Raw genomic sequence first — 25,246 nt, 5'->3', positions numbered from 1 at the left:
GGAGAAAGTCAAATCCCCTGAGCAAATCTTTGCCAAAATGAGGTTGCCTTCAAACACAAGCTGGAAGCTCAGGAGCTGCTTGCTCCTGAGAAGTTGTGGCTGCCCCAACCCCGGAAATGTCCAAGACCAGTGGGGACAGGGCTTGGAGCAACCTGGGATAGTGAGTGACATCCCTGTGGGTGGAGTGAGATGGTCTTTAAGGCCTATTCCAGCCCAAACCAGTCTGGGATTCTGTGTTAACAGCTCAGATCCGGGGGTGAAGGTCTGCTTGGCCAGAGGCTTGGCTGTGTGGAGCTAGGTGGGGTTTGCTCCAGGTCTGGCTTTGCTCAGCAGCCAAGGGTTGGATACAAGACAAAGACCACTGTTATGGAAGTACTTAATCTCTCCTCTCAAAAATATAATATATGCGTTGGGCATGTCTGTGTTTGTGTCTATGTGTAAAACATATATTTATGTTACTTACTCAGACTCCAGCTTGTCAATAGCCATAAAATATTTCCATATAAATTTTACTTGCAGCATTTAAAGAGGCTGAAAAATGCCAGCATCAGAAGTTTGTTCATGACTACTTTTACTAGAAAGTCCAGACAGATTTCCTTGAGTCACTCCAACTTTGTCATGCTTTAAGTGCTATGACCGTAGAGACCGAAGGAAGTGCTGCACAATTGTCCCCTTCGCTGCAGACGGTGACCAGAGCTCGTGTTTGGAGTGAGGAGCCCAAAACCAGAAAGCTGAGTCACATTGTGCAGACATGACGAGTGGGAGATGACAAAACACACCTTGTGTGTGCAGCCCTTCCTCTGGCCTGGCAGTGCCAGCAGCCTGGGTGTGCTGGCCGGGGCTATAGCCTGTGCCAAAATGCCAGGAAATCCCCAAAGTTGATACCAATTGAACTGAAAAAGAATGAAACAGATATTGAAAGGAAATACTGACCTTATGTTCGGCTAAATTTGTTTTACATGCGTTACCTGACCAGAAGTCTGCTGTTAATTTTACCAGCTCTTTCCGTTTTTAGCTGGTTTTGTTGGTTTTTTGTGTGAAACCACTGCATAACTGTAGTGCAGAAGGACTGTCAGCTGCAGTTGAAGTGCATCAGGCACCTTTGCATGTTGGTTTCTTCCCCCAAAACCCCATAAATACTTAAATAAAAGGTAATTCTAATGTTTTCCCTAGAGTTTTTGTTTTTAAACCATTCCTACTTTACAGCAGGGAAGCAAAAGAAGGGGAATGAAGGCGTGGATAAGTTAAAGATATGTAAGAACCAAACCCTCGTGATTTCAATAAAATCTTTAAAAGACGTTGGCCCAGAAATACTTGGAAGTTGGCTGAGGTCAGTGCTGTCCCCAAGGGACAGGGATGGATTTGGAATGAGATTTTTGGAGGCTGATTCTAGACCTCTACATCATGCAGCAACAGTTCTTTCCATAGTACCGGTGAGGCTTCTGGAAGGGGAATCCTGAGCTTTTGGCAGGCAGCAACTCTTGACCACAGCGCAGCAGAGCAAGTGGAAAGTTTTGCCAATGCTCCAGGTAAGAAAGAAATGCAGGGGAGGTTTTTTCCTTCCTTCCTTCCTTCCTTCCCCCCTTCACATGAGCTTTAAAGGAACATAGTTAACAAAAAGCTCTGCCCGGTCAGGTGTTGCAGTTGAGATGTCTATCATTTAATTTTAGGAGTTCTTGCATAAGTGTTTGCATTCCTGGCAAGACTTTGGAAGCTGCCACTGGCAGTGAGTTTTTCCATTTCGGAGAGCCTGGCTCTAGGTTCTTGGGGCACCCAGTATCTCATAATTCAAGTGCGAGCCTTAAGCTGGGCTTCCAAAAGTGAAAATACCTTTAAACAAATAATTGTCAAACATCTCTGGAAGAGTCCAAGGCCAGGCTGGATGGGGCTTGGAGCAACTTGGGGTAGTGGAAGGTGTCCCTGCCCGTGGCAGGGGATGGCACTGGATAGGCTTTAAGGTCCCTTCCAACCTACTTAATTCCAGGATTACATGATGAAAAGTTTAATTGTGGAATAACTAGTTTCCAAATTCCTAATGTACAGAAATGCTGGGCATTTTTCCAGCTGCTTTTCCTAATTGCACTGTGCTCGTAGTAAAGTACCTGCAGAGATGGTCTTGCAATGACACAAATTATAGGTGGACTTGAGTAGTACATTGTAATTGTTTTGGGTCTATATGCTAATAATTCTTTTTCATGGAACTTCCATCAGATTTTTCACATTCTTTGTCTCTTGGCCTTCTTGCTGGAAAACAAGTGAGCTGGTTCCCACATAAGCCTGACCCACGCAGTGGGGATTACTGGTCAGCTGCCTGAGGTTTTTTCACCAGTTTTGAGCCATCCAAACCCTCTGCCTTGTGGCTTTGATTTCTGTAGGAAAGGATAGTGATTGTTGCCATTTTTAAAGAGTATTCTTGGCATCTCTCAGCTGAGCTTGTTTTTTTCCCTCTCAGGGCTTTTTTTTATTTCCAGTGTAATTTAAGTTGAAGTAAAATATGACATTGGAGAACACTTATTTAAAGGTACTAACTCAATTTCATTTCTGGAATAGATGAACTCCTTACTTGGAATTTACTCAGTTCCACTTTGAAATCCTTCTGTGAGTTTGCCATACAGTGAGTTCATGTATGGCGACATGGATTTTTCTCATAACCCCATGGGCTGTTGCAGCGAGTGGTTCTTGTTAAGATTCCTTTGCGTAAGCAGGATAATTGTAACATAAACCATTGTGCCCTGAATCAGTTGCCTCTTCCTCAGACCTAAAGAGGGTGTCCATGGGGAAGCTACAGCACTTGGCTGGGTTTTCTGTCCAGGGAACTTCCATGGCCAGTGTGACACAGGTGTGGGTATTCAGGCAGAGATGTTTCCAGCCTCTTGAATATTCCTTGCAGAATGTAAGATAGGGAGGATGTTTTTTTCTCTTGGATTGAATCCAGCCTAATTCAAGTTTATTAAAGGACCATGTCCGATGCCCCTGACTCCCCTGGCCTTGCCTCCTGTAACATGGAGTGTATCAGTGGCCTGATAATTTTGCGACTTCTGTCTTCCTCACTTTTGGCCTCTAAAGTAGCCTTCAGCTCTAGAGAAGGTGATACTTTGAACTGGTGGTGATTGTTGGGACTTTTCCAGAGTTTCAGCCCTGCTAGAGTGTTTACAGCCCTCCTTCCACTGTTGCTGTGTCACCTATACTTTCAGTAACTCCTTACAGGCCAACAGGTCATCTTTAAAAAAAGATTCACTAGCTTTTCATCTATTACCTCCCCTATAGCAGGAAGTCAAATGTGGTTTCCAAATCTTAAAATCTCCTATCTAGCTATGCTGTGTCAACTTCCTTGATGAGCTTCACCCCACAGTGTCCCTCCAAAAATGTGGCACAAAGGTTGAGCTTTTTGCCATTCTGCTCGGAATCCTTCCACCCACCCATGCTTCCTTAGCAAGGCATGGGGAAAGCAGTCATAGAACTACAGAGTCATTGGGGTTGGAAAAGGCCTGTGACCGATCCCCACCTTGTCAGCCAGATCAGAGCACTTCCCTGGACACCTCCAGCGATGGGGACTCCACTGTGGGCAGCCCGTTCCAATGTCTGACGACCCTTTCCAGGAAGAAATTCTCCTGATGTCCAACCTCACAGCCTGAGGCTGTTCCCTCTCCTCCTGTCCCTGTTTCCTGGGAGCAGAGCCCGACCCCCCTGGCTGCCCCCTCCTGTCAGGGAGTTGTGCAGAGCCACAAGGTCCCCCTGAGCCTCCTTTGCTCCAGGCTGAGCCCCTTTCCCAGCTCCCTCATCTGCTCCTGTTGCTCCAGCCCCTTCCCCAGCTCCGTTCCCTTCCCTGGACACACTCCAGCCCCTCAAGGTCTCTCTGGCCATGAGGGCCCAGAACTGGACACAGCACTCGAGGGGCCTCAGCAGTGCCAGCACAGGGGACAGTCACTGCCCTGGGCCCGTGGCCAGAGCAGGGCTGGGACAGCCCAGTGGCCATTGGCCTCTGGTCCACCTGAGCATACCTGGGCTCATTTTTAGGTTCTGTCCCCAGTACCCCCAGGACCTCTTCCAGCTTTCCAGCCACTCTTCCCCTCAGCCTGGAGCTGCATGGGGCTGGGGTGACCCAAGGGCAGGACCCAGCATTTGTCCTTGTTGACCTTCATCCTGTTGGCCTTGGCGCATGGGTCCACTTGGCACATCAGCAGAGCATCTACTTTTCCATTTGTGGTGGAAGTGGAGTGATGGGTGCTCTACATAGAGTCAGAGGTAATCCTTCCTCCTTGTGTGGGAAGCCCTAAATTAAGAAATAACATTGCAGTGATTTTCCAGGATGCTGGGCAAAGTCATGTAGAAACAGCATATTTGTTATTTCTGTTATACAATCACAGGATCAATCTAACCAAATAAAATGCTGTAATCTGATTTGATAGAAATGGAGGGTGACATTCATACAAAAAGCCTGAGTCATTACTTAGCTTATTCTCTACCATTTACTCTTCTCCTAATAGATTGAAAGTTAATGACTGTGCTGGTGAGTCACACTTATTATTTTTAAAATTTTTAATGTCTTTGATTTTTGAAGAAGAATTGGACAGCTTGATATAAACAACCTCCCTCTAATGATTTTTCTTACACTCATGAGGACGTATTCTGGTGATGATATTTAAATTGTGCTGTATTTGCTCATTTTCAGAGCTTTTCCACTCAGTGAGACTAACTCTGGAGTAAGCTTGTGCTCAGCATGGGAAAAATCTCATTATTCTTATCTTTGATATATCCTGTACAATTGAATTATCTGTGGGAGTTTACTGAGAATGAAAATGTTCCACTAATAATCTGTGTGTGTGTGTGTGTGTGTAGCTTCTTTTTCTGAGTCATTTTGTTATAGTCAGTCTTCCAAGACAATAATCCCTTCTCTACTTCAGTCTGTCACCTCAAGTGAGAAGGAGCTGAGATCACAGAAGGCTCTTGACTCAAGGAGGGATCCAGCTATCCACTGATAGCTTGGTACTGATGGCATCTGAAACTGTGCCTAGCCATGGAACACCCTTGTCCTGACAGAAACAGAGTTCACTTTTGGGTGAAAGTGAGATTTAGGCATTTAAGGAAAGGCTGGCTCTCTATGACCAGGCTGAGATTTATGGCACTTGGAGAAAGGGAAAGGCTGTCTCTCCATGACAGGGCCAAGCTAAAGTGTGGTCTGTTTGCTGTGTAGTTTGTAAACTTGGATGTTGGCCAATAAAACAATGAGAATCAGAGGGTCACGGAATGATTTGGGTTGGAAGGGAAATTAGTGTCCATCCAGTCCCAATCCTAGCCATGGCAGGGACACCTTCTACTAGCCCAGGTTGCTCCAAGCCCCATCCAGCTTGGCTTTGGACACTTCCAGGGATGGGACAGCCACAGCTTCTCTAGGCACCCTGTGCACAGGGAAGAATTTCTTCTTTATGTCGCACCTAAATTTCCCCTCAGTCAGTTTGAAGCCATTCCCCCTACTCCTGTCACTACAATTCCTGATGCAGAGTCCCCTCTGGCTTCCTTGTAGCTCCCTTCACATCCTGGAAGGCTGCTGGGGGGTCTCCACACAACCCTCTGTTCTCCAATTAACTTAATCTCTTTTTTGATTTCCTATAATATACAGTTAAACAGTCTGGCCAGCTTCATGTTGATGGTGCTGTCTGTGAGGTGCTTTTCCTTTAGGAAGGAATGCTGTCAGCCCCGGCAACAGCACAGTCACAGATGGTGTGATACCACCAGATATCAGGGAAACAAAACAATCTCTGTTGGTACTATCAGAGTGTCCTTGAAGATGTGTTTAGAGGTGCTGTTTCCCCTACATCTGCCAAGGGCTGGGCTCACCAGCTCCAGCTCAAGTGCAGGACTTTGTGTGTGCTTGCGATACAGCCCTGAATTAGTTACAATTAGCATGGGGAGGAGGAGGCTGAGGGCAGAGCTCACCGGGGGCTGCAGCTGCTCCCAAGGGACAGCTCCAATCTCTGCTCTCTGTGACCAGGGACAGGACCCAGGGAATGGCTGGAGCTGTGCCAGAGGAGGGTTTTCCTTGATACTTAGGTAAAGGTTCTTCCCCCAGAGGGTGCTGGAGCACTGCCCAGGCTCCCCAGGGAAAGGGCACAGCCCCAAGGCTGCCAGAGCTCCAGGAGCGTTTGGACACCGCTGCCAGGGATGCCCGGGGTGGGATTGTTGGGGTGTCTGTGCAGGGCCAGGGGTTGGACTGGATGATCCTTGGGGGGCCCTTCCCACTCAGGACATTCTGTGATTCCATTAAGACTTTTCCATTAGGCTTTGTGGGATGGACAGTGTGTAGGTGAAGTGTTAAGCAAGATAATTTTGGGATCACAGCTTTATTTGCTGCATATGTTTGCAGTAAACATTCTTCAAGACTTTCTTCACGGCTCTTGATGAGTGTAATCGAGATTTCCTGCTAGTGCTGTAGTTGGCTCTGCTGCCACATTGAGATTTTTAGATCTAGAAATGTCTTTGTGTGCTTTACCCAAACTCCATGGATAATGTAGTGTGAGCTTCCAGAGGGTGTGGTGTAATTAACTGATTTGAATTAAATCCACTGTAAGGGTTGTAAGTATTCAAGTCACTTAAATGTCTGCTTTCTCTTGAGATGTCCTGCTGGCTCTAGGAAGAGCATGGATAGCTGTCCCTCTGCCAGCCCTGGGCCCCTGAAATGGCACCAGGGCCTGTGCTTGTGTACCTGCCTGTGTTTATCACATCCTGAGAGACTGATTAATCCAGCAAGCCAGGAGCTCCTATTTGGAGTCACATGGCATGGGCAGGGCTGGGATGTGCTGTGCTGCTGGTTGGAGCCATGTGGGAGCCTGGGATCCCAGGCTTTGTGTATGGCACGGAGGTCTCCTTGCTCCCTGGCCCTGCTGTCCCCGCTGAGAGCCCTGCCGGTGGCCCGTGCTCTGCGCGGGTGTTGGGATGCAGTTGCTGATGACGTGCTCGCATTTTTGTCCGCCTGCATGATCCTTGCCTCATCCAGCATGGAGGGCAGATGGTGCTTGGGGACTCATCCTGGCCCTGTAGCCATAGAGACTGTTGTCTGCAGCACCACGAATGCGCTTCCTGCAGATGTTGAAACAAATGAGGCGGGGGGTTGTAGGGAGAGAGCATGATCTCATGTCTGAGCCAGTTGAGGGATCATCTGGGGAACTGGAACTCTGCCTTTAGGATGCAGGACATTAACTCGAACCAGGCTTTTCATCCTGGGTCTAACCTGTTCTCTTATTTCCCCAGACAGAGCAGTATCCTTGGCTTGGTTTTGTGTATCCTCTCAAAACGAGCGTGGTAGTTGGCTGTGCACTTAGGGGAAATGTGTATTTAAGGTTTTGCAAATTTCCTCTCCATTACGGTGATTGGGTAGCTCCTGTTGTTCCCTTTTCTGGATTGCCTTCCAGGCTGGCAGCAGTTCCTCCAGAACTGATATGGCTGGGCACGTTTACCACGATTCTCCAATGCTGAAGTCTTTCTTATTCACACTTCCTCAGATAAGAATGAATAAATAAAGCCAGGGTGATCCCTAGCCTAAAACTGTTGTTAGGGCTGATAGGAAGGGGGTGGTCAGGCATGACTGGGAAGTGATGGAATCACTGTCCCTGGAAGTGTTCAGAAAACATGTGGGATGTGGTGCTTTGGGACATGGTTTAGCGATGGACCTGGCAGTGCTGGATTAATGGTTGGACTTGATGATCTTGGAGGGCTTATCCAGCCTTAATAATTCAATGATTAAACAAAGGATATTGTAATGTTCCAGTAATCATAAAGAAACTAAAGTTGTATTATAATGCCTTCATGCAGTTGCTCAAGAGCAAAGGTTTGGGAGTGACATAAATCATCGTTTAGGGCTTATCCTGCCATTTCAGAACTGAGGATTAGGAATCATTCCCTTGAGAACAAACCCCACATGGTGCTTTGTTTCTTTTCGCTTTGAAATTTCTGCTGATGGTTCAGGTCTGACTGTGGTCTAGCTGGATCTGAGAACTGATCCTGTCCAGCAGTTCCCGGGGTTTTTTAGAGATGCGGAAAGGATTAACCTCTGTTACTTTGATGCTTGAAAACAGTTCTGAAGTTGAAGGCCTCTGGTGGCCCCTGATCTTCACAGAGTGCTCAGATAGCAGTGGCCTATGGAGAGCCTGTTGAAGTCCTGCCAGCTGGTTTGCAGTTTGCCCCTCGAAGCCTCTGGAGCATCTCCAGACAGCCGGGGTGGCCGGGAGGTTACACACAGCTCCAGCTGGAATTCCCTTCCCTAATTTACAGAGGGCAATATTGCTGCTCCTGCAGAGCTCACAATCCTAACTAGGGTTGTAATGGGTGGAAGCATAAATACTACAATGTATTTAAGGAATAAATGTAATTCCTTTCTTGTTTATCTGTAGAGCTGCTAGAAACACTGGGATGACTGGAATTTAAGAGACTTGATTCCTGCTCTTACCCTGAGGCAGAGGAAATAGGCACGAGAAATTTCTCCAGCTCGGGCAGGTAAATACCTGTATCTCTGTAGCTTATGTGAAATTAAGTTCTTGGTAAACAAACAAATTGTGGAAACCTTCCTAAAGAGTAGGAACTGATTTGCTCTGTAAAATACAGTTTAAAAGGAACAGTTGAATTTTAATTATATCTTTTTCTTTATTTATTAGATAAAGGACCTTTCTGCTCTCAAAAAAGGGGAACTCTGCTCTGAAAAAAAAAGGAAGCCTCTCCTGTGTGGGATTGAAATAGATACTTGGCAGTTGTCTTGAATAAAAACGAAGGCAAAAATGTCTATCATAGATCCTTATCAACACATTGTGGTAAGTAGCACTGAATCTTATATATATCTACACCATCTTCTCTGATATCTACTGTCTTGTATAATGACTTCCCTGCTGGAAGTTACTCTCAATAAGCACATACCACTGGAGTTGTTACTATTTCCTTCAAGAAATGATAGGTGTGTCTAGCTTTCTTCCTTACAGTGCAGTTTTGGGGCGGGGGGTTTTGTACTCTTTTCCTTTTCATTAGTATGAATGGAGGGATAAGTTGACAAGTTGGATATTTAGATCTTAAACTGGTGTATATCAGTAATGTTGGTTCAAAGAGAACCCTCAAAATATATTGTGCAAACTCTGAGATGATCTGTGCCACTCAGCAGCACACTGTGCCCCTTCTTCCCTTCCTCCTGCTTTATTCCAGTGTTCCTGCTGCATCCTTGTCCCAGCTGTCACACCCTTGGGATGGCAGTGAGCCAGTGGACGTTCCTGAATGAGCAAAGACAAAAATTTCTTAGGGAGAAGTCCTTCCCTGTGAGGGTGGGGAGGCCCTGGCACAGGGTGCCCAGACAAGCCGTGGCTGCCCCTGGATCCCTGGAAGTGTCCCAGGCCAGGTTGGATGGGGCTTGGAGCCACCTGGGCTAGTGGAAGGTGTCCCTGCCCATGGCAGGGGTGGGGTGAGATGAGCTTTAAGGTCCCTTCCCACCCAAACCATTCTGGGATTCCATGGAAGAGTTAGAAAATCTGTTCTGTGCTGTTTAGAACTGGCCCAAGGTGAGCTCAGCCTGTGGAGGTGTAGAAGTAGGGACAAGGGAAGTGGGAGTAGAACTGCTCTTCATGGGGCGAGCCCGTGGCTGCGCAGCCACTGAACACTGGGATGTTCACACGTAGCTGTGCTGGAAGTGAGTTTCCAAAGCAAGCACTGGAACAGCAATTCCTGCCCAAGCTGAAATCTGGAGCCACGCTGGGCGTGTTCCTATCAGGGGCTTCTTGTAACAGCACCATGCTGACTGCAGCACCAGTGAGGTGTCCCCAGAAATAGCTGGCACACACTTGTCAGTTTTACTTTTACGTGGCTAAAAATACTTCCTGAGCTTCCTAGAAGTGATCTCTTATCAGCCCTGTGGTTTGTGCCCCGTGCACTCACATCCTCCACATCAATGTGCAGCCAGCAGATGTCAAACTGGCTTTTACTCCCTCCCCAGTCCTGTGAACTGCTGGGAGGGAGGGAAAACCTCAGGGTGATGTCTGTGTAAAAACAATACTGGCTTAATTCCTTTCAGCATCAGTGCCCTCTCCTGGATGGATTGCTTGGAATGATTTGTACCTTTATGGGAGAGGTCTCTGAGGCACTCGGTTATATTTTATCGATTCACTGAGGTAAAAAGACTTTTTGATACCAATAATCAACAAAATGGAGCTGTCCTACATATATAATATAATGAATGAAAAGTGTGTGTAGTAAACATAGTTACAGCTCTCTGGGAATGCTGAACTGTTGCTGTTGGGAGTGTTGCTAATTCCAGAATCAACACTGTTCATGCAAGAGCTGATCCTTTAATTGCTTGGAAAGTGAATGGAAATCTTTGAAGTTTTTTAATTTGAAAACTGAAATCCCTTGGAAAATTTTACTGAAATTTCAAACAGTCAAGGGCAGCAGGCTCACATCAATGCAAAATCTTGCATTTAAATTATATTTGGCATTAAATTACTCAAAAGGATTCTGCATTTTCCAGAAGTCCTTGTGCTAACTGTTGTGTGCTTTCTGATGATTTCTTTTCTTGTCATGTTATGAAAGACTCTGAGGTATAAGTTAAGATGTTCAGAAAGCTGCTGCAGGTGCAGACAGAACTGACTATACCAAAAATGCAAAGAATTAAGTGTGTAATACATCTTCATTTACTTTGATATGGGGGATAAATATAAGAATGGGAAAAATCACTTCAAGATAAAATTTGTGTGTGTGCATAAAAGTTTGTCTTAATTGTAATACCCTGTGAAAGAAGAGCATGGACTCCATGAAAATTAATTACTTAAGTAAACAGGCAAATATTTTCATTTGTCTAGCCCCATTGTTAGCTCAAGTGTCCTTAACATGAAGGAAGTAAACCCACTGAATACTTGTGCAGTCTGCCTGTGCCAGAGCCTCCTGATTGCCTGGCACACAGAATGCCAGTGTCCTGGTGGAGCTCCGCTCTGTGACTCAGCATTCTGGAATATTACACATGTGGTATTGGACACATGCAAATCCCTGCCTTTCTGGGCACGTCCGGAAGGGCGGCAGGGAAAACCCGCCTGTGTTACGGGAGATCTTGGGGCTTGTCCCAGCCCCTGGTGGGAAGGGGGTGGTGTTTGTCTGCTCACAAATGCAGGGACATCTAAAAGAGAGCAAAGCAGATAATTAGGGAAATGTTACTGGGGGAAAGAAGGCACTCAAAGGTGAGAGAGGAACAAAGGAGGCAGGAGCAGGAGTTGTAAGAGATGGAGAGCTGAGGTCAGGTGTGAAAACAGGAGATGCTGAACCATGGCTGTGCAGTCATGGAAAACCTTGTGGATTGAATAGTGAACACTGTCCACCTGAGTTTCCATAACTCAGAAAACCCACATTCAGACAGGGCACAGTGAAAACTTTTTGTTTTTTCTCCTTTCCTCTCTAAATTTCTGGAGAAAGAGGAAGTGAAATGAAACACATGTAAAGCGAGGTCACTTTGTTTTAGTTATTTACATCCATGGAATCCCAGAATGGATTGAGTTGGATGGGACCTTAAAGCCCATCCCACCCCACTGCCATGGGCAAGGACACCTTGCCCTGGAGTTAATTGTGAGCTTTTGAAATTTGTAACCTGTCCTAGATTTTTAAAGGAATGTAGATGTTGCTTCTCTCAGTGTTGCAAGGTTTGAGTGATTTATTTACCATCATCTGTTTTTCAGAAGTACTTGAGGAGTTTGTACAGATTTTTATCAAGACTTAAGGTGAACATAAGTCACATGAGAAAATGCATCTTAGTCATCTAAACTAGCAAGGGCTGGATTTGTAAAGGCATTCAGAGTCAATACATTTATCGTGGTGTTTTCAAGGGGCTTCTTCAGAACTCCCTTTGAAAATCTAATAAAAAAAATATCTTCTGAAATATGGACATTTAGGCCTTTTGATCTCCTTAGAAACTGGCCCCTAAGTGGAAAATTGCCCTAATTTCCGCTTGCACTTAATCTGCATGAAAAAACATTTATTTTGGTGTAAGAAGAGATCTAGACTTTAGAGCTTCCTGTGTGTATTTGTGGTTTTTTTGTTTTTTTTTTTTTCCCTAAGAGGGAGATTGTTTATTTCAGTAGTGGCAAATTTCCTCCAAGTGTGTGACGATGGCCAGATATTAATAACTGTGTATAACTGCAATCCTCAGTGTGTTGTTTTGGGTGAGGCACAGGGAAAGAAGATAGTGCTTTTCTGTTTTGCCAGGCCTCTGTGTTCTCACATGCCTTTCAGAGGATCCCAGTCTTAAACCAGACTTAATTTTCCTGGCAGTACAACAGCTGGAATGACGGGGGTTGCTGCTTGAGTCAATAAAAAGCAGTTTTTGTGATGGCATTAGTAAAACAGTTATCAGCTTGTAATAGAAATAGTGATGGTCCCTGTGCTGCTGGGAGGAAAAGAAACTGGTAAGTGATGGCTTGGCCTTGCTTTGATGGTAGGCATATGAATTTAGGCATGTGAGTTTAGACGTATGGGAGATGCAAGCAAATTACTTTACAGAGTGCTTGTTGCCAGGGAGTATCGTGTAGTATCCCCCTTTTCCAGCCAGAGCTGTGGGACACCAGAAGTGCACATGAATTTCACCTATCAGCTGAGAACTAAACCCAGCACACCCATATCCCATCCTTGTCACTTAATTGCAACTCCTCTTCCCTGCTAAGTGCTCAGTGATCTCTGGTTTGTGGTCTCCAGTGAGGACAAGCTCTTTCTTGACAGCTGAGAAAAAGGAGGTGGATTGTGTGTTTGTAGTTTGGGCTGTTTCTTTTAATTACAAGGTTGGATATGACAAAGGAAGTGCTTCAGTCTGTATGAAGAAACAGGCCAGTTGTGAAACCAGCTTCATCAATCTGACATACCTGGGAGATAATATAATAGGGAGATAATAAAGCAGCTTTGAGCATTTTCAGACAGCAAACTGAAAATAGGGGGCAGCGAGAGCCGGTGGTTACTGGAGAGTCACAGCTTGTAAAAGTTCCTGGGGCAGGGTAAATGACAGAGCTGGGGTGACCTCACATGGTTGTGTTCCCAGCCCTTCCCAGATACCCACAAAAATCCCTGTTTACCCTACTGTGAGGAAAACTCTGGAGATGTTTTGCCCTGTGGCAGAGGCAGAAATGTATTCAGGGAGAAGTCATATCCTCCTTCCTGTTCGTCCATCTTGAAGCTGCAGTGCAGAAGGTGATGGATGTCACTCAGTCATTGGGATGTCTTCATGTCAGCCCATGGAAGGCTGTTAAATAAGTGTTGCTCCTTAGGAACTTTGGGTTCCCACAGCTGAACCCTCTCTGCTGGGTCTGATGCTTTCGAGGTGAGCAACGTCATGCTGAGAGTATTGGGAAGAGTCTGAATTTCCCTCTTCCTGTGGCTGCTGAACCACTTGCTGTGCCTTGATGGTTTCAGTGCACCATGGTTGGTATTGCCACAGTTTCCCCTGCCTGCTCACTTGGTCTTGGATCTAGATAACTCCTGTGGCTGCCAGGGTAAAATTCCAGAGCCAGGCAGACAGTCCTGGCCGGAGCCTCCAGCAGCTGGCAGAGCGTGGGGGTGATTACAGCCAGATAAAGCTGCTGAACTCTGTGTCTGGGTCAGGCAGTGGCTGCAGTGAAGTCATCCCTGTATCACTGTGGGCATTTTCTCCTGGAGCCTTTGCCATGGGGATGTGGCCGTGCCTTCGCACGCCTCAGGCTTCTGCAGGAGCTGTGTTGGTATCACTGGAGGTGCTTTTTAATGAGTCCTGACTCAGGTGCCACTTAAGTACTCACAAGTCACTTTTGCTGTTTTTAGGGGATTAGTTTTGGCTTTCTTTTTTGAGAAAATGATATGTAACCTATAAGATATTAATTTTTTTCTTTATTTGTATGAAAGAGATCCAGTTTGGCTCAGGTCTCTGGGTGTGAGCTGTAGACACAAAATAAGGCTTGCCTGAAACAACCAGTTCTAAAAAAAAAAGGAAGTGTCCAGATGAAAAATAGCAAGAAGGCACCAGGCAGAGCCTGAATGAGCATGTCCCATAGCAAGGTTATTGTCTATGATTTTCAGTAAATTTCAGTGAATTTCCTGATGGTGGCCTTCTCCCTGGTTGTTTTGTTACCAGTGACTGATAGGCTGTGTTTATTTTAATGTACTTCACAAGGTTGGTGGGTGGTTAGGAAAAGATAGGAAATATGCAATTGTGTGAGACCTGATCCTGGCTTTAATACCTCACATTTCCTCCCAATCTCTGTGTCCCTGTAAAGCCACTGTTGGCTGTCCTGCAGTCTGTGCTGGTGATTCTCCGTGGTATCCAGCAGGTTGGTCAAACTTTGGGCTGTGTAGATAAAGCAACAGTAGAGCTGAGTTGGTGACCTCTTTTTATTAAGGCTTTTACTTTTTGTTTCTTAATTTCACATCTTTTCCTACTTCCCTGGCTTGCTGGGGACACACCTGCTCCTAGGCAGGCAGCTCCTGCTGTGTTTGGGCTTTGCAGGAAGTGGGAACCTTCAGAAATTGCATGAAATGTGCTGGTGACTGTTTTAACAGCTTGCTTTGCACCTTCTTTACATTGTCTCTTGAATATCTGAATATTGATATGTACTAGAAGGTACAGCACTAACTCTACCCCTTGAGTGTGCAGTGTGCATTTACCTGCTCCAGAATACAGACTTTGAAGTAATTCCTGCCATTCTTTTTAGCAGGGGAAGGCAATTACCACAACAAGCTGTAAAATAGCCCGTTTTTATTTTTCCCTTGCCATACCCAGTGGTTCCTGCCTGACTAAATGCCTCGGAGCAGGTTCTGTGGTGAGGGAGGGGGAGTGTTGTTGGTTGAGATTAGTAGGTGTGGCTGCAGGAAAATCCAGCAGCCCCAGTGCAGGTACCTCTTGGTAAAGCTCCAGGGTGCAGTTCAGCTTTAGGATGCTCTATCCAGTATGAGTTTCCCTTACGTTTTGACTGGGTGATTTCTCTCTCTCTGTTTTTGGACAAAGTGAAACCTTATTTTGATAGATGGGGTTTCTTTTTTTGGTTCTGGAGCTTAATCAGTTCTCACTCTCTGACTTCCAGGTGGAACACCAGTACTCACACATATTCACTGTGACAGTAAGGAAAGCCACAAATGTCACCAAAGGAGCCATTGGTGACATGCGTGAGTATTTCTCTTTCTATTTTGCCTTCCTTCCATGAGCCTGTTGCCGTGGGCAGGGGGAGACACATTGTGCATTAAATGGTTGTTAGTGGGCTGGTGGTGGGTTCCTGTCTGCCTTGTTAAAGCCAGGGCAGTGTCCCCGTGTCGCTGCTCACTCTCACTCAGAGAGCAGATCTGCCGCTCCTTCTTTCCATTGATCCAGAAAGGCTGAGTGAGTTGTAAGCGATTTGCCTCCAAGCCAGCAACACCTACAATTAGCTTTTTGGCTCAGTCAGAAGTGCTGTGTGAGTGCAGTGAAACTGGAAATTGCTGCCTCCTCACAGGGCTGTGGTTTGGTGGGGGAAAGAGCCCAGAGCTCTGCTGAGTCAGTGCAGAAAGCAGAAAAAATGTAAGGCCATTAAAAAAAACCCACCCAAATGGGTCAGCAGATCTTGTGGTAGGGAGATGGATGACACCAGCACGTCTTCCTCTTTCTGGGAGTCTGCTGAGCCTCTGGACTTTGCAGCTGAACAGGAAACCACTAGGAAGAACAGCTCTGCTCTTCTCTTAAGGAGGGAAGAGGGAGAGAATATTGGCTGAATCTGCAAAAAGAATATTCCTGCTTCCTTAGGTCTGACTGCTTTGCTGCCAGGCCATCTCTCCCTTTTCCCAGTGCTCCCCAAGGCTTGCAGACTGGGGCAGGAAGGATGAGTGTGACTCTTGGCTCCTGCTCTCCCATCAAGCTGATTGGACATACAAGTGTTTCCCAATTCTTGGAAACTACTTTTGGGTCAAACTACAGCAGCTCCTCTGACCCACAGTTTTGCTTCAGGGGGTTTTCATAACTGAAGTCTACTGTTGATGCTAAAATTGTGGGAGGGATACTTGAAAGGGGGATATTCAACAGCCACAAGTACAAGGGAAGAGATGGAAGCCCTGGCAAAGGGGAAAAAGGGAAGCTATCTGTCATCCCGTGTGGGGTGAGGGGTAGGAGCACACAGAGAAGATGCATTGGGGGGTGTGTGTGTATATACATATATATATATATATAATTTCATATATATGGTGGTCTTTAGATAAGAAGACCTCAGGAAAAGTGCTGGAAGAGAGGAACAAGGAGCCTGTGAGTTTGTGTGTGTTTAAGAAGATGAGTTAAATGGAAAGACACAGGTTCTACACAGGTTCTTGGACACAGGCGTCTGTCATGAGACAGTGGGGGCAACATGCAAAGGGAAAAAAGGGAGGTTGAAGTGGGGGCCCCATGATGTGATATTAAAGGGAGACTAAAGGGTGATGAAAGCCAGGAGATCATGGCAACTTTGTGCACCAGAGCAAATACTGTCCTTTATAAAGTACTGTCCTATGAAGTATAAACTTCAAATACTATCCATCAATATAATTGAATATTTTTTCTAGAAAAAACTCTCTTATCTTAGCAAGTCATCAAAATCAAGAAGCTGCTGAGGAAGAACATTTTATTTTGATCAAACCTGCCAGAGTGATGCTCTGGGGCCACTGAAACCTGCTTGGCTTCTTCTCTGAGGCAGCTGCCAGAGCTCAGTAGCCTGAGGCACCCCCAGTCTGGGGCATCTCTGGGTGAGCTTCCAAGGACCCAAGGCTGGTCCTTGGGGTCCTGGTAAATCCCCCAAAGTGAGAAAAACAGATCTTTGCTTCTTTTTTTTATTTTGGGAAAATTAAAAGTGTTTTTATTCCCTGTTACTGGAGTGTGGCAGCTACTTGATCAAATGAGTGATTGTGTTAATTACTGTGAGGAGGTGCTTAAAGCTGTGAGTGGGGAAGGGCCTTTACAGTTGATTGTGCCAACCTATATGTATATATATCTTTGTTTTATTTGATTTGATCTGCCTACTGCACAAAATGAAACTTGTTGAGGGAATTGCTGAACTTTCCCATTGGGTTTTTTATCTCAAGGACAGGAAGGTGGCTGTGACAGACCACATGTGAGCCCTGGTTGGGGTGGGTGCCTGAGTGTTGCTCTCCCCTTATGGATGCTCCCAAGCTGTTGACTCTTCTGGGGGATTGCCCCTAATTTTTTCTGCTGTTGTTGCTCCGGATTATGAACCAGAGATGCTCTGGGAACAAGAGAGTTAATTTTACGTTGTGGGGTGATGGAGGCCTGGGGGAACATGAGGGATTTTGTATGTTTTGCTGTTCTTTTTTCCATATCAGCCTTTCCAAGACTTTCTGGAACAGCTCTGAGAGATCTGAGCAAATCTAAGTCTATGAAATACGCAGAAGTGCTTTGTGTGATATTTTTCGTCCTGAGGCTCTGAAGTCTACCTCTGCTCAAGGAATTTTAGCTGGCAGGTCTGGTGTGTGTGGTGCCCCACTCCATGGGTGGCTTGGAGGCCCTGACTCCTCTGGCATGGCCATCCACACCTCTGTCTCCTCAAGCCCAGGCTGGGCAGGTAACCAGTATTTCTAGAAAGTTTTCCAAGATTTCTTGAGCTCTTCATGAAAGGGCAGTGTAAGTGGTTGTGTCGTCCTCAGGCCATTTTGTCATTCTGTGGATCTGTGTGTGGGGGTGATAAATGAGATTTCCTGTAAGAACTCACCACCCAGGATGGTGGGGAGGGGGCAAAAGAAGTTTGAGGGCAGACCCTTTCCTTCCCAGCAGTTCATTCAAGTCCCTTATTTCAGGTGTCTGCCCATTTACTGTTGCCTCTGTGGAAGTCCTTCCTTTACTGGTGTCACTCATTTCAGTTTTAGTGTCCCTGTCCGGGTGATTCCCATGCCCTGGATACCATCCTGTCAACATCCAGGTGATGCAGCTGTAGCTTTACAAAGGTTTAAATCCTGGTTTAGAGGCTGCTGCTCTGGTAGGTGTGCTCCGCTCGTTTCCAGGCTGGAAGTTTTGTGAGCTGAGTAAGTGCAGCAGAGGTGTGCTGGCTGACCTTGGCTGGCTGCTCTGTCACTCCCTCTGTCAACAGGACAGGGCGAGAACATGATGAAAGGGTCAGCATGAGGACAGGGACATCTCTCACCTCTTACCCACACAGGCAAACAGGTTCAGTTTGAGGAAATGACTGTCATTTATTGCCAGTTAATTGTAGCAGAGTAACATAGTCAGAAATAAAGCTAAACCCACCTCCTGCTGTACACCTTTCCTTCTTTCCTGCTGCATCCCTGTACCAGCTGTAAATGGGATTGGAGTCAGCCACTGGACCCTGCTGAACTGGCAGAAACACAGTTCGATGAAAAAGAAGACAAAAAAATTTATTAGTAAGAAATTGTTCCCTGTGAGGGTGGTGAAGCCCTGGCACAGGGTGCTCAGAGAAGCTGTGGCTGCCCCTGGATCCCTGGCAGTGTCCCAGGCCAGGTTTGACGGGGCTTGGAGCAGCCTGGGCTAGTGGAAGGTGTTCCTGCCCATGGCAGGGGGTGGTATGAGTCCCTTTCAATCCAAGCCATTCTAGGATTCTATGCCCCTGCTGCCCAAAACCTGCCATATAAAGCTATTACAAGGTGAAATATCAAAAAATCTGCATGGCTTTGGTGAGGATTTCATTATTTTAATTGCTTAGCTTGCTGCTGATTGCAGACCTTGTAAAATCACTTCTCTGGACCTCTTGAAAAAGACCTTGCCTCTGGCCCAGTGAGTTCTTCTATAGTAGATGTGTAGTTTTGAGTGTACTCAGATGCCACCTAAACTGTAGAGCCTTTCCTTACTTCCATGACAATACAAGAACTTGTAGGAAAAAAGACCAGAGTCCCAAACTGCAGCATTGTGAAAGAGAAATGCTTGCAAACTGGGTGTCCTTTCCATAGCATCTCTCCCCTTCTGGATTTTCAGGGATCTTGGTGGAAAACTGGGTCAGAGGAAGCATTGTAAAATTTGTCTTCTATCTTTAAAGGTCTGTTTAAGCGTTCTGGCTTTCACAACAAATGGTGGCATGTACAAAGGAAACCAGTTGTGTGACTCTGCTCTTAACGATCACTCATCTTGCTTAATCCTGTTTGGGATTTGCAGCTTTTCCTTGCTTCATCTTCTTTTGATGCTGTGGTAATGAACGGTGTCATTCCGGGTATTTTTAGGAAAAAATTCCCTTCTTAAAAGTGTTTCAAGTTTGATAGCTCGCAGCACTGGTACTCAGCTTCTATCCCAGTTGCTGTCCACCCCGTTGGAATCAAGGATGCATTTCCACTGCAGTTAAGCTGCTCAGATAAACAAGTGCTGGGAGCAGTGCAGTCACCAGAGCTCAGCTCTGGTTGCAAAACTTGCCCAAACAGAGCTGAGAAGCAGCTCCCGAGTGGCTCTTGGCATGGTCAGCCCACTGCAGCCAGCTGTGGACATCCCCCCAAGTCCAGGAGATGCCCTTCCTCATCGTTTCCTGCATCTCCAAAGGAAACTGGGATGGGAGCACACCTTTACCTGTCTGGCCCTGGCTCTGGGATCTGGGAATGAAGAAGGGATGTCCAGCATGCACTGTTTGTCCCCCACAGCCCTGTGCCCTGAGGCTGTTCCCTGTGAGCCAGAGCTCCTGGGGTTGCAGGTGGCTTAGTTAAATGCGAGTCAAGGCAGTCCAGGCAGGTGTGAGCAGGGTTTTAAACCTGGCCTAGCTGAAAGGGAGGAACTGGAGATTTGCCTGGTTGTATTATGGTTTGTGTTATTGAGCAGCTCATGCTTATGAGCAGCTCATTCAGGACTCATCCTGCTGTTCTCTGGACCACAGCAGGGCCAGTCCTGCACCCTGAATCAGCTACAGTGCACTTTCCTGTCGGAGTGCCATCAGATAAGGCTCTTCCTGCAAGGCCCTGGAGCAGGTCCTGATTTTTGCAAGGGGAAAACAAGCCGAACTGCTCCTCTTTTCCAGCCTAACAGCCTGGGAAAAGTAGGTCAGAGTTGGCCAATCCTCCACATCTTACAAGCTGCATGTGCAGGACTTCATGTGGCTGAAATACGGATCCATGAAAGATGGATAAAATAAAAAATCTTAAATGAAAAGTGCTGCTAGCAACTGCTCAAGATGTCTACTGCAGATCTCAGTCTAACACTGAGGCAACCAAATGCTAGATTTCCATTTCCTTGGCACACCCAGTATCCTTTCCCTTTGGTGGGGATGGCCAGTGCTGGGAGGTGGAAGTCATGTTGGAAACAGAAACAGGCTTGTGTGTTCCACAGTGAAACTGATCGAGAAAATGCTGCTCTTCCCGCTGCAAAAATATCGTTTTGATGAGAAATTCTGTCTGTGAGTGCTTGCCATGGAGTTACTGAGGGGAGACCTGTTCTTGTGAGAGGTTGGTGAAAACTCATTCCCATCCTGGAGGAAGCTCTCCCATGACTCTGTTATGCTGTAGTGGTGACATGGAGCAGTGCTGGCTCAGGATCCATCTTGTGTGGCTGGAGAACCCCCCTGTCCCTGCTCCAGGCCCTGCCAGGCTGTCACCAGCCCCAGAGCATTGTGGTGGCTGGGAGCTGCTCCTGTTCCATGTGCTGTCCCGTCTCCAGGTGGAGCTTCCCGGTGGGGCTCCCCTCTAGGACCTGTGGACACCACTGTTCCTCTGGCTTGAGCCTTTCACTCATTTAGGAGGAGGCTCCCTCTGTTTATGCCATTTGTCCCCTGCTATAATCTGACTTTTTCTTGCTTTTGATTCTTTTCCTTCTCATGCCCTTTCCCAGGAGGGCTTTGAAGTTGTGTTAGGGTTGAGCTAATGCCTGATCCAAGGGAGAGAGAATTGGGAAGAACATCAGTCATAGTGAGATGTAAAGGAAAAATATGAACAGGGTAAGAATGTGACACTTCCCACTGATCCTCTCCTCTCCTTGGCTGCCTTCAGTAAGACTCCCTGAGCTGGATGTGCCTTTGGGGTAGTCAGCTGTCACTGAGTTTCTCTTGCAGAAAATTCATTGCCTTTCTTTGAACCCACATAGGTCTTCTCATCCACAGCTCTTTGGGTAAGGAGTTCTGCAGGTTGCTGCCTGAAGGAGACTTTTAATTAGTTTTGAAAATGTTTCTTTAAAAGTATGAGCTGAAGAATGTGAACTGGGGTCAGTTTGAGGCCCTTCATGAGAAGAAAGATAGTAAGAGGCTGGAGCCAGGGAAGGGAACGGAGCTGGGGAAGGGGCTGGAGCCCCAGGAGCGGCTGAGGGAGCTGGGAAAGGGGCTCAGCCTGGAGCAAAGGAGGCTCAGGGGGGACCTTTTGGCTCTGCACAACTCCCTGACAGGAGGGGGCAGCCGGGGGGGTCGGGCTCTGCTCCCAGGGAACAGGGACAGGAGGAGAGGGAACGGCCTCGAGCTGTACTAGGCGAGGTTCAGGTTGGACATCAGAAAGAATGTCTTCCTGGAAAGGGTGGTCAGGCCTTGGAAGGGGCTGCCCAGGGAGGTGTTGGAATCCCCATCCCTGGAGGTGTCCAAGAGCTATGTGCATGTGGCACCTGGGGACAAGGTTTAGTGGTGAACACAGTGGTGGTGCTGGGCTGATGGTTGAGCACGATGATCTTGGGAGATCTTTTCCAGCCTTACCTGTTCTGTGATTCATTATCTGGGTACTGCCTTGCACTTTGTAGGATTCCAACTGTCCCACAGATCCATCTGTACCAAAGAATAGCTCTTAAACTCAGGAGTGTTCCTTTATGTATTTCTGACTGCACGTGTTCTGAAAGGGAGGGAGAAAATGATCAGCCTTTCTCATGTTTGTCACCACAGGAAGAAACACTTTTGTGGAGGATGGTTTTTAGTGACAGGCTTTATCAAAGCATCTGGCCAAGAGTGTTACAGGGCAGTTGAAATCCAAGGAATGTGTGCTCAATGCTGAGCTTTTAAAGAATTCCTAACAGTTGTCTGAATTAAAAAGTCAAGGGAAGAGACTCTTCTCCCTCACAGGCCCTGAGGCTGCACTTCAACAATATGGGAAATCAAGCTCTGGGGCTGCTGGGAGAGTCCCAAAACCTCTAAAGCTTCCCGATACCAAACACAGACCCAGTGTAAACTTGCTCTGCAGATTCAGAAAACGCTGCCAGTGTAAATTTGTATTAGCAGAGTTTATGCCAGACTGAGAATAATCTGTACTCCATCAGATAACATAAACGTGGACTAAAAATCATATTGTGGGTTTGGAGTAATTCAGCAGGAATGTGATGATATGCCTGTCCTTACTGCAGACCAAATTCCCCTGTCCAGGTCTGGCATTTTCATGGACCCGCAGTCAGAGTTGAGCCAGGCCTCCTTCTGTCTTGCTCGTGTCTTTGGTGGTGGAGCGTCATGGTTTGACACTGGCTAAACACCAGGCACCCATGAGAGTCACTCACTGACCCTCCCCTGCCACAGCTGGGCAGAGGAGAGAAAAATGTAAAGAAGGTTTCAGGAGTTGAGTTAAGGACCAGGAGAAAACACTCCAAGGGCAAAACAGGTTCAGCTTAGAGGTACAAAGTGAATTTATTACTAACAGAGTCAGAGGAGGATAATGAGAATTAAAACAAGCCCTTAAAACACCTTTTCTTTGCCCAAGCCCTCCCTCCTTCCCAGCGACAGCACAGGGGAAAGGGCCTGGGGGTTTGCTCAGTTTGCCACAGGAGGTTTTCTTCCACTGCTCACGGAGAGGAGCCCTTCCCCTGCTGCACCGTGGGGTCCCTGCCACGGGAGACAGTTCTCCGTGACCTTCTCCAGCGTGGGTCCACTCTCACGAGCAGCGGTCCTGCCAAACCTGCTGCGGCGTGGGTCACTCTTCCACGGGGTGCACTCCTCCAAGGCCAGGCTGCTCCAGCCTGGGAGCAGGGCACCCTCTCTCCATCGGGTCTCCCACTGGAGCACAGCCTCCTCCAGGCATCCACCTGCTCTGGCATGGACACCTCCCCCATGGGCTGCGGATGTATGTCTGCATCCCCATGGATCCCCACGGGCTGTGGGTGGATCTCTGCATCCCCCATGGATTCCCATCGGCTGCAGGGGCACAGCTGCTTCACCATGGTCTTCACCACAACCTGCAGAAGAATTTTGGCTCCAGCACTTGGAGCACCTCCTGCCCTTCCTTCTCCACTGACTCCAGTGCCTCCGTGTTGTTCCCCTCAGGTGTTCTCACTTCCTCCTCTTCTCTGGCCAGGAAAAAACTGTCCGTGCACACTGTTCTGATTTTCTTCTTCAATCTGTTATCACAGAGGTGTTACCAGCCTCTGTAATTGGCCCAGCCTTGGCCAGCAGCTTGTCCATCTTCAGAGCCACCAGGGATTGGTTCTGTCGGACATGGGGAAAGTTCCCAGCAGCTTCTCACAGCAGCCACCTCTGTGGCCCCCACACTACCCAAAACCAGGCCCTGCAAAACCAACACATGGAGTGACAGGTTTCACTGGTTTAACAGTGAGAACTAGGCATTTAAATGAATTTAAAAACCCTAAACCCCTTAGACTCTGGCACACTACTAGAAAAATGTTATTTTGCTTAATGCTTCAGTCACTTTTCAGGGTGTATCTGCAAAGAGGCCTGTACAGATAACCTAGAGAAGGCAGTGTTTCTTCGCTCTCGGCACTTCTACAAATGTGGTTTGACCAAAAGCAGACTTGTTTGAGTTTTTTTTACCCTTTCAAGGCTGGATCAGTGGAAGCAGTGGTGTCCTGCACCAGTGAACTGGGTGATAGTGCAGTGCCTGTGCTGGGAGCTGGTTCTTCCCTCCACTGAAATAACGCCAGAGATTAAAAGCACTGTCATAAAAGGCACGAATAATTTTTAATGAAGGTGTTACCTAATCCCAGTATTTCTCAAAGCATAGCTGCTGCTTCAGAGCTGCCTTACTTCCCTTGGAGTCACCTTCCGCTCATGAAATCTGGCACTGCATCACCCCTTTGCAAAATCTCCAAAGCCACCAGCCCTGGCATTCTCTGTGGTGCCTTAAACACAAGCAGCAGTGAGTATTCCTGGGGTTTTTAGGTTGCTGTGGCCTTCTGGCAGATCTCCTGGCATCTGCATTACTGTTAGACTGTGGATTTGTGTGGAGCATCTCAAGTATCTGTTCCATGGTTGGAGGGACACTTATTGATAAGTACAGTTTTTAAGAATTCCCTTTTTAAAAACTGAGAAATCACATGAAACTGGGAAAACCCATGAATTTAAAATCCATTACTTTTTCTCTTGTCAATGGCAGAGACACCAACTCATAGTTCCGTGCCACTGTGAGGCCCCACAAAATTCACAATTTGAATAGAAATTCTATTGTTGTTTAGCTTCCTTCTCCTTGGACAAAAGAGAGGTCATCCAGCAATTCCCATTATTGGCTTGACCTCAGCCAGGCTGCTCAGCTGCATGTGCTAAACAAGTTGTACTATAGTGCAGCAAGCCAAAAAATGGTGGGAAATACACAAAGTTGGTCATTGGGCATGTAGTAGGTTTTTATCAATGGGATTGCACTTAGTGGTGGATAAATTAAGCGTTATTACCACTTTTTATTTTGAGATATATATGTGTATAGCAGTATTATATTTGAACAGGCTTTCTATAGTTTCTTTTTGGTAATTATGCTGTTGAAGTAATTGAAATTGGAATGACTGAAATATAAATCATATATCTGTAATATTAATCATATTAATATGGAGGCCTGATGACATCCATCTCACCAGACTAACAACATAAGATCAAATAGTTTCCAGTCACTGCAGAAAATTTTACAGGTTTCCTTAATAGCCAGATTGCTTAAAGCATTACTCATTTTTCACTGTGAAAATGTTTGACCCTTATTACTGTCCACTGTGTGTTTCACTTGGTGATTCATAATGTAATTTAAGGGGAGAATCCTTTAGCCATGAGTTAACCAGGAGATAAATCAAAGGAGGAAAAGTCAGTGAATCCTTACTTTCTACCTCTCAGCCATTCCTAAGGCAGCAGTTTAAAAACAGTAGTGGAGATGCTGACTCTGCTCTTGTTATTGGATGTGTGTCTTCAGCCCCTGGAGCTTGCGTGGGGAGGGGCCGTAAATCTGAATTATCACCAACATTTTGTTAATTACCCGGAGACTTCATTGAGCTCCAAGCTGCTAATTGCAGGACCCTCGTTGGCATCAGTGCTGAAAGCCTTAATTGTGTTTTTTTAGTGTGCAGGTAGGGTTTGAGATACTTGGCTTAATTGTTAGCTCAGCCTGCCTTGTTCCTGAGAAATGGGGATGGAGTGGCAGCGCTTGCATAAGGAACAGC

The 25,246-nt window shown here is 46.6% G+C and overlaps 1 protein-coding gene across 3 annotated transcripts in view; it reads left to right on the top strand.

Moving 5' to 3' along the window:
* Positions 1-25,246, top strand: part of PLA2G4A (phospholipase A2 group IVA) — a 71,327-nt gene that overhangs the window by 7,660 nt on the left and 38,421 nt on the right. For 2 of the 3 annotated variants that reach the window (XM_069022771.1, XM_069022770.1), the window contains exons 2-4: positions 8,388-8,490; positions 8,649-8,801; positions 15,051-15,132. In XM_069022771.1, coding sequence (XP_068878872.1) covers positions 8,769-8,801; positions 15,051-15,132 — 115 coding nt within the window. In that variant the 5' untranslated portion in view covers positions 8,388-8,490; positions 8,649-8,768. Of the gene's footprint in view, positions 1-4,492; positions 4,511-8,387; positions 8,491-8,648; positions 8,802-15,050; positions 15,133-25,246 lie in introns of those variants that run through there. The other variant, XM_069022772.1, reaches the window with a different exon arrangement.

The sequence above is a fragment of the Aphelocoma coerulescens genome, chromosome 8 (assembly GCF_041296385.1).
Source record: "Aphelocoma coerulescens isolate FSJ_1873_10779 chromosome 8, UR_Acoe_1.0, whole genome shotgun sequence".
Taxonomy (NCBI): domain Eukaryota; kingdom Metazoa; phylum Chordata; class Aves; order Passeriformes; family Corvidae; genus Aphelocoma; species Aphelocoma coerulescens.
This window is presented reverse-complemented; position numbering and strand designations above follow the sequence as displayed.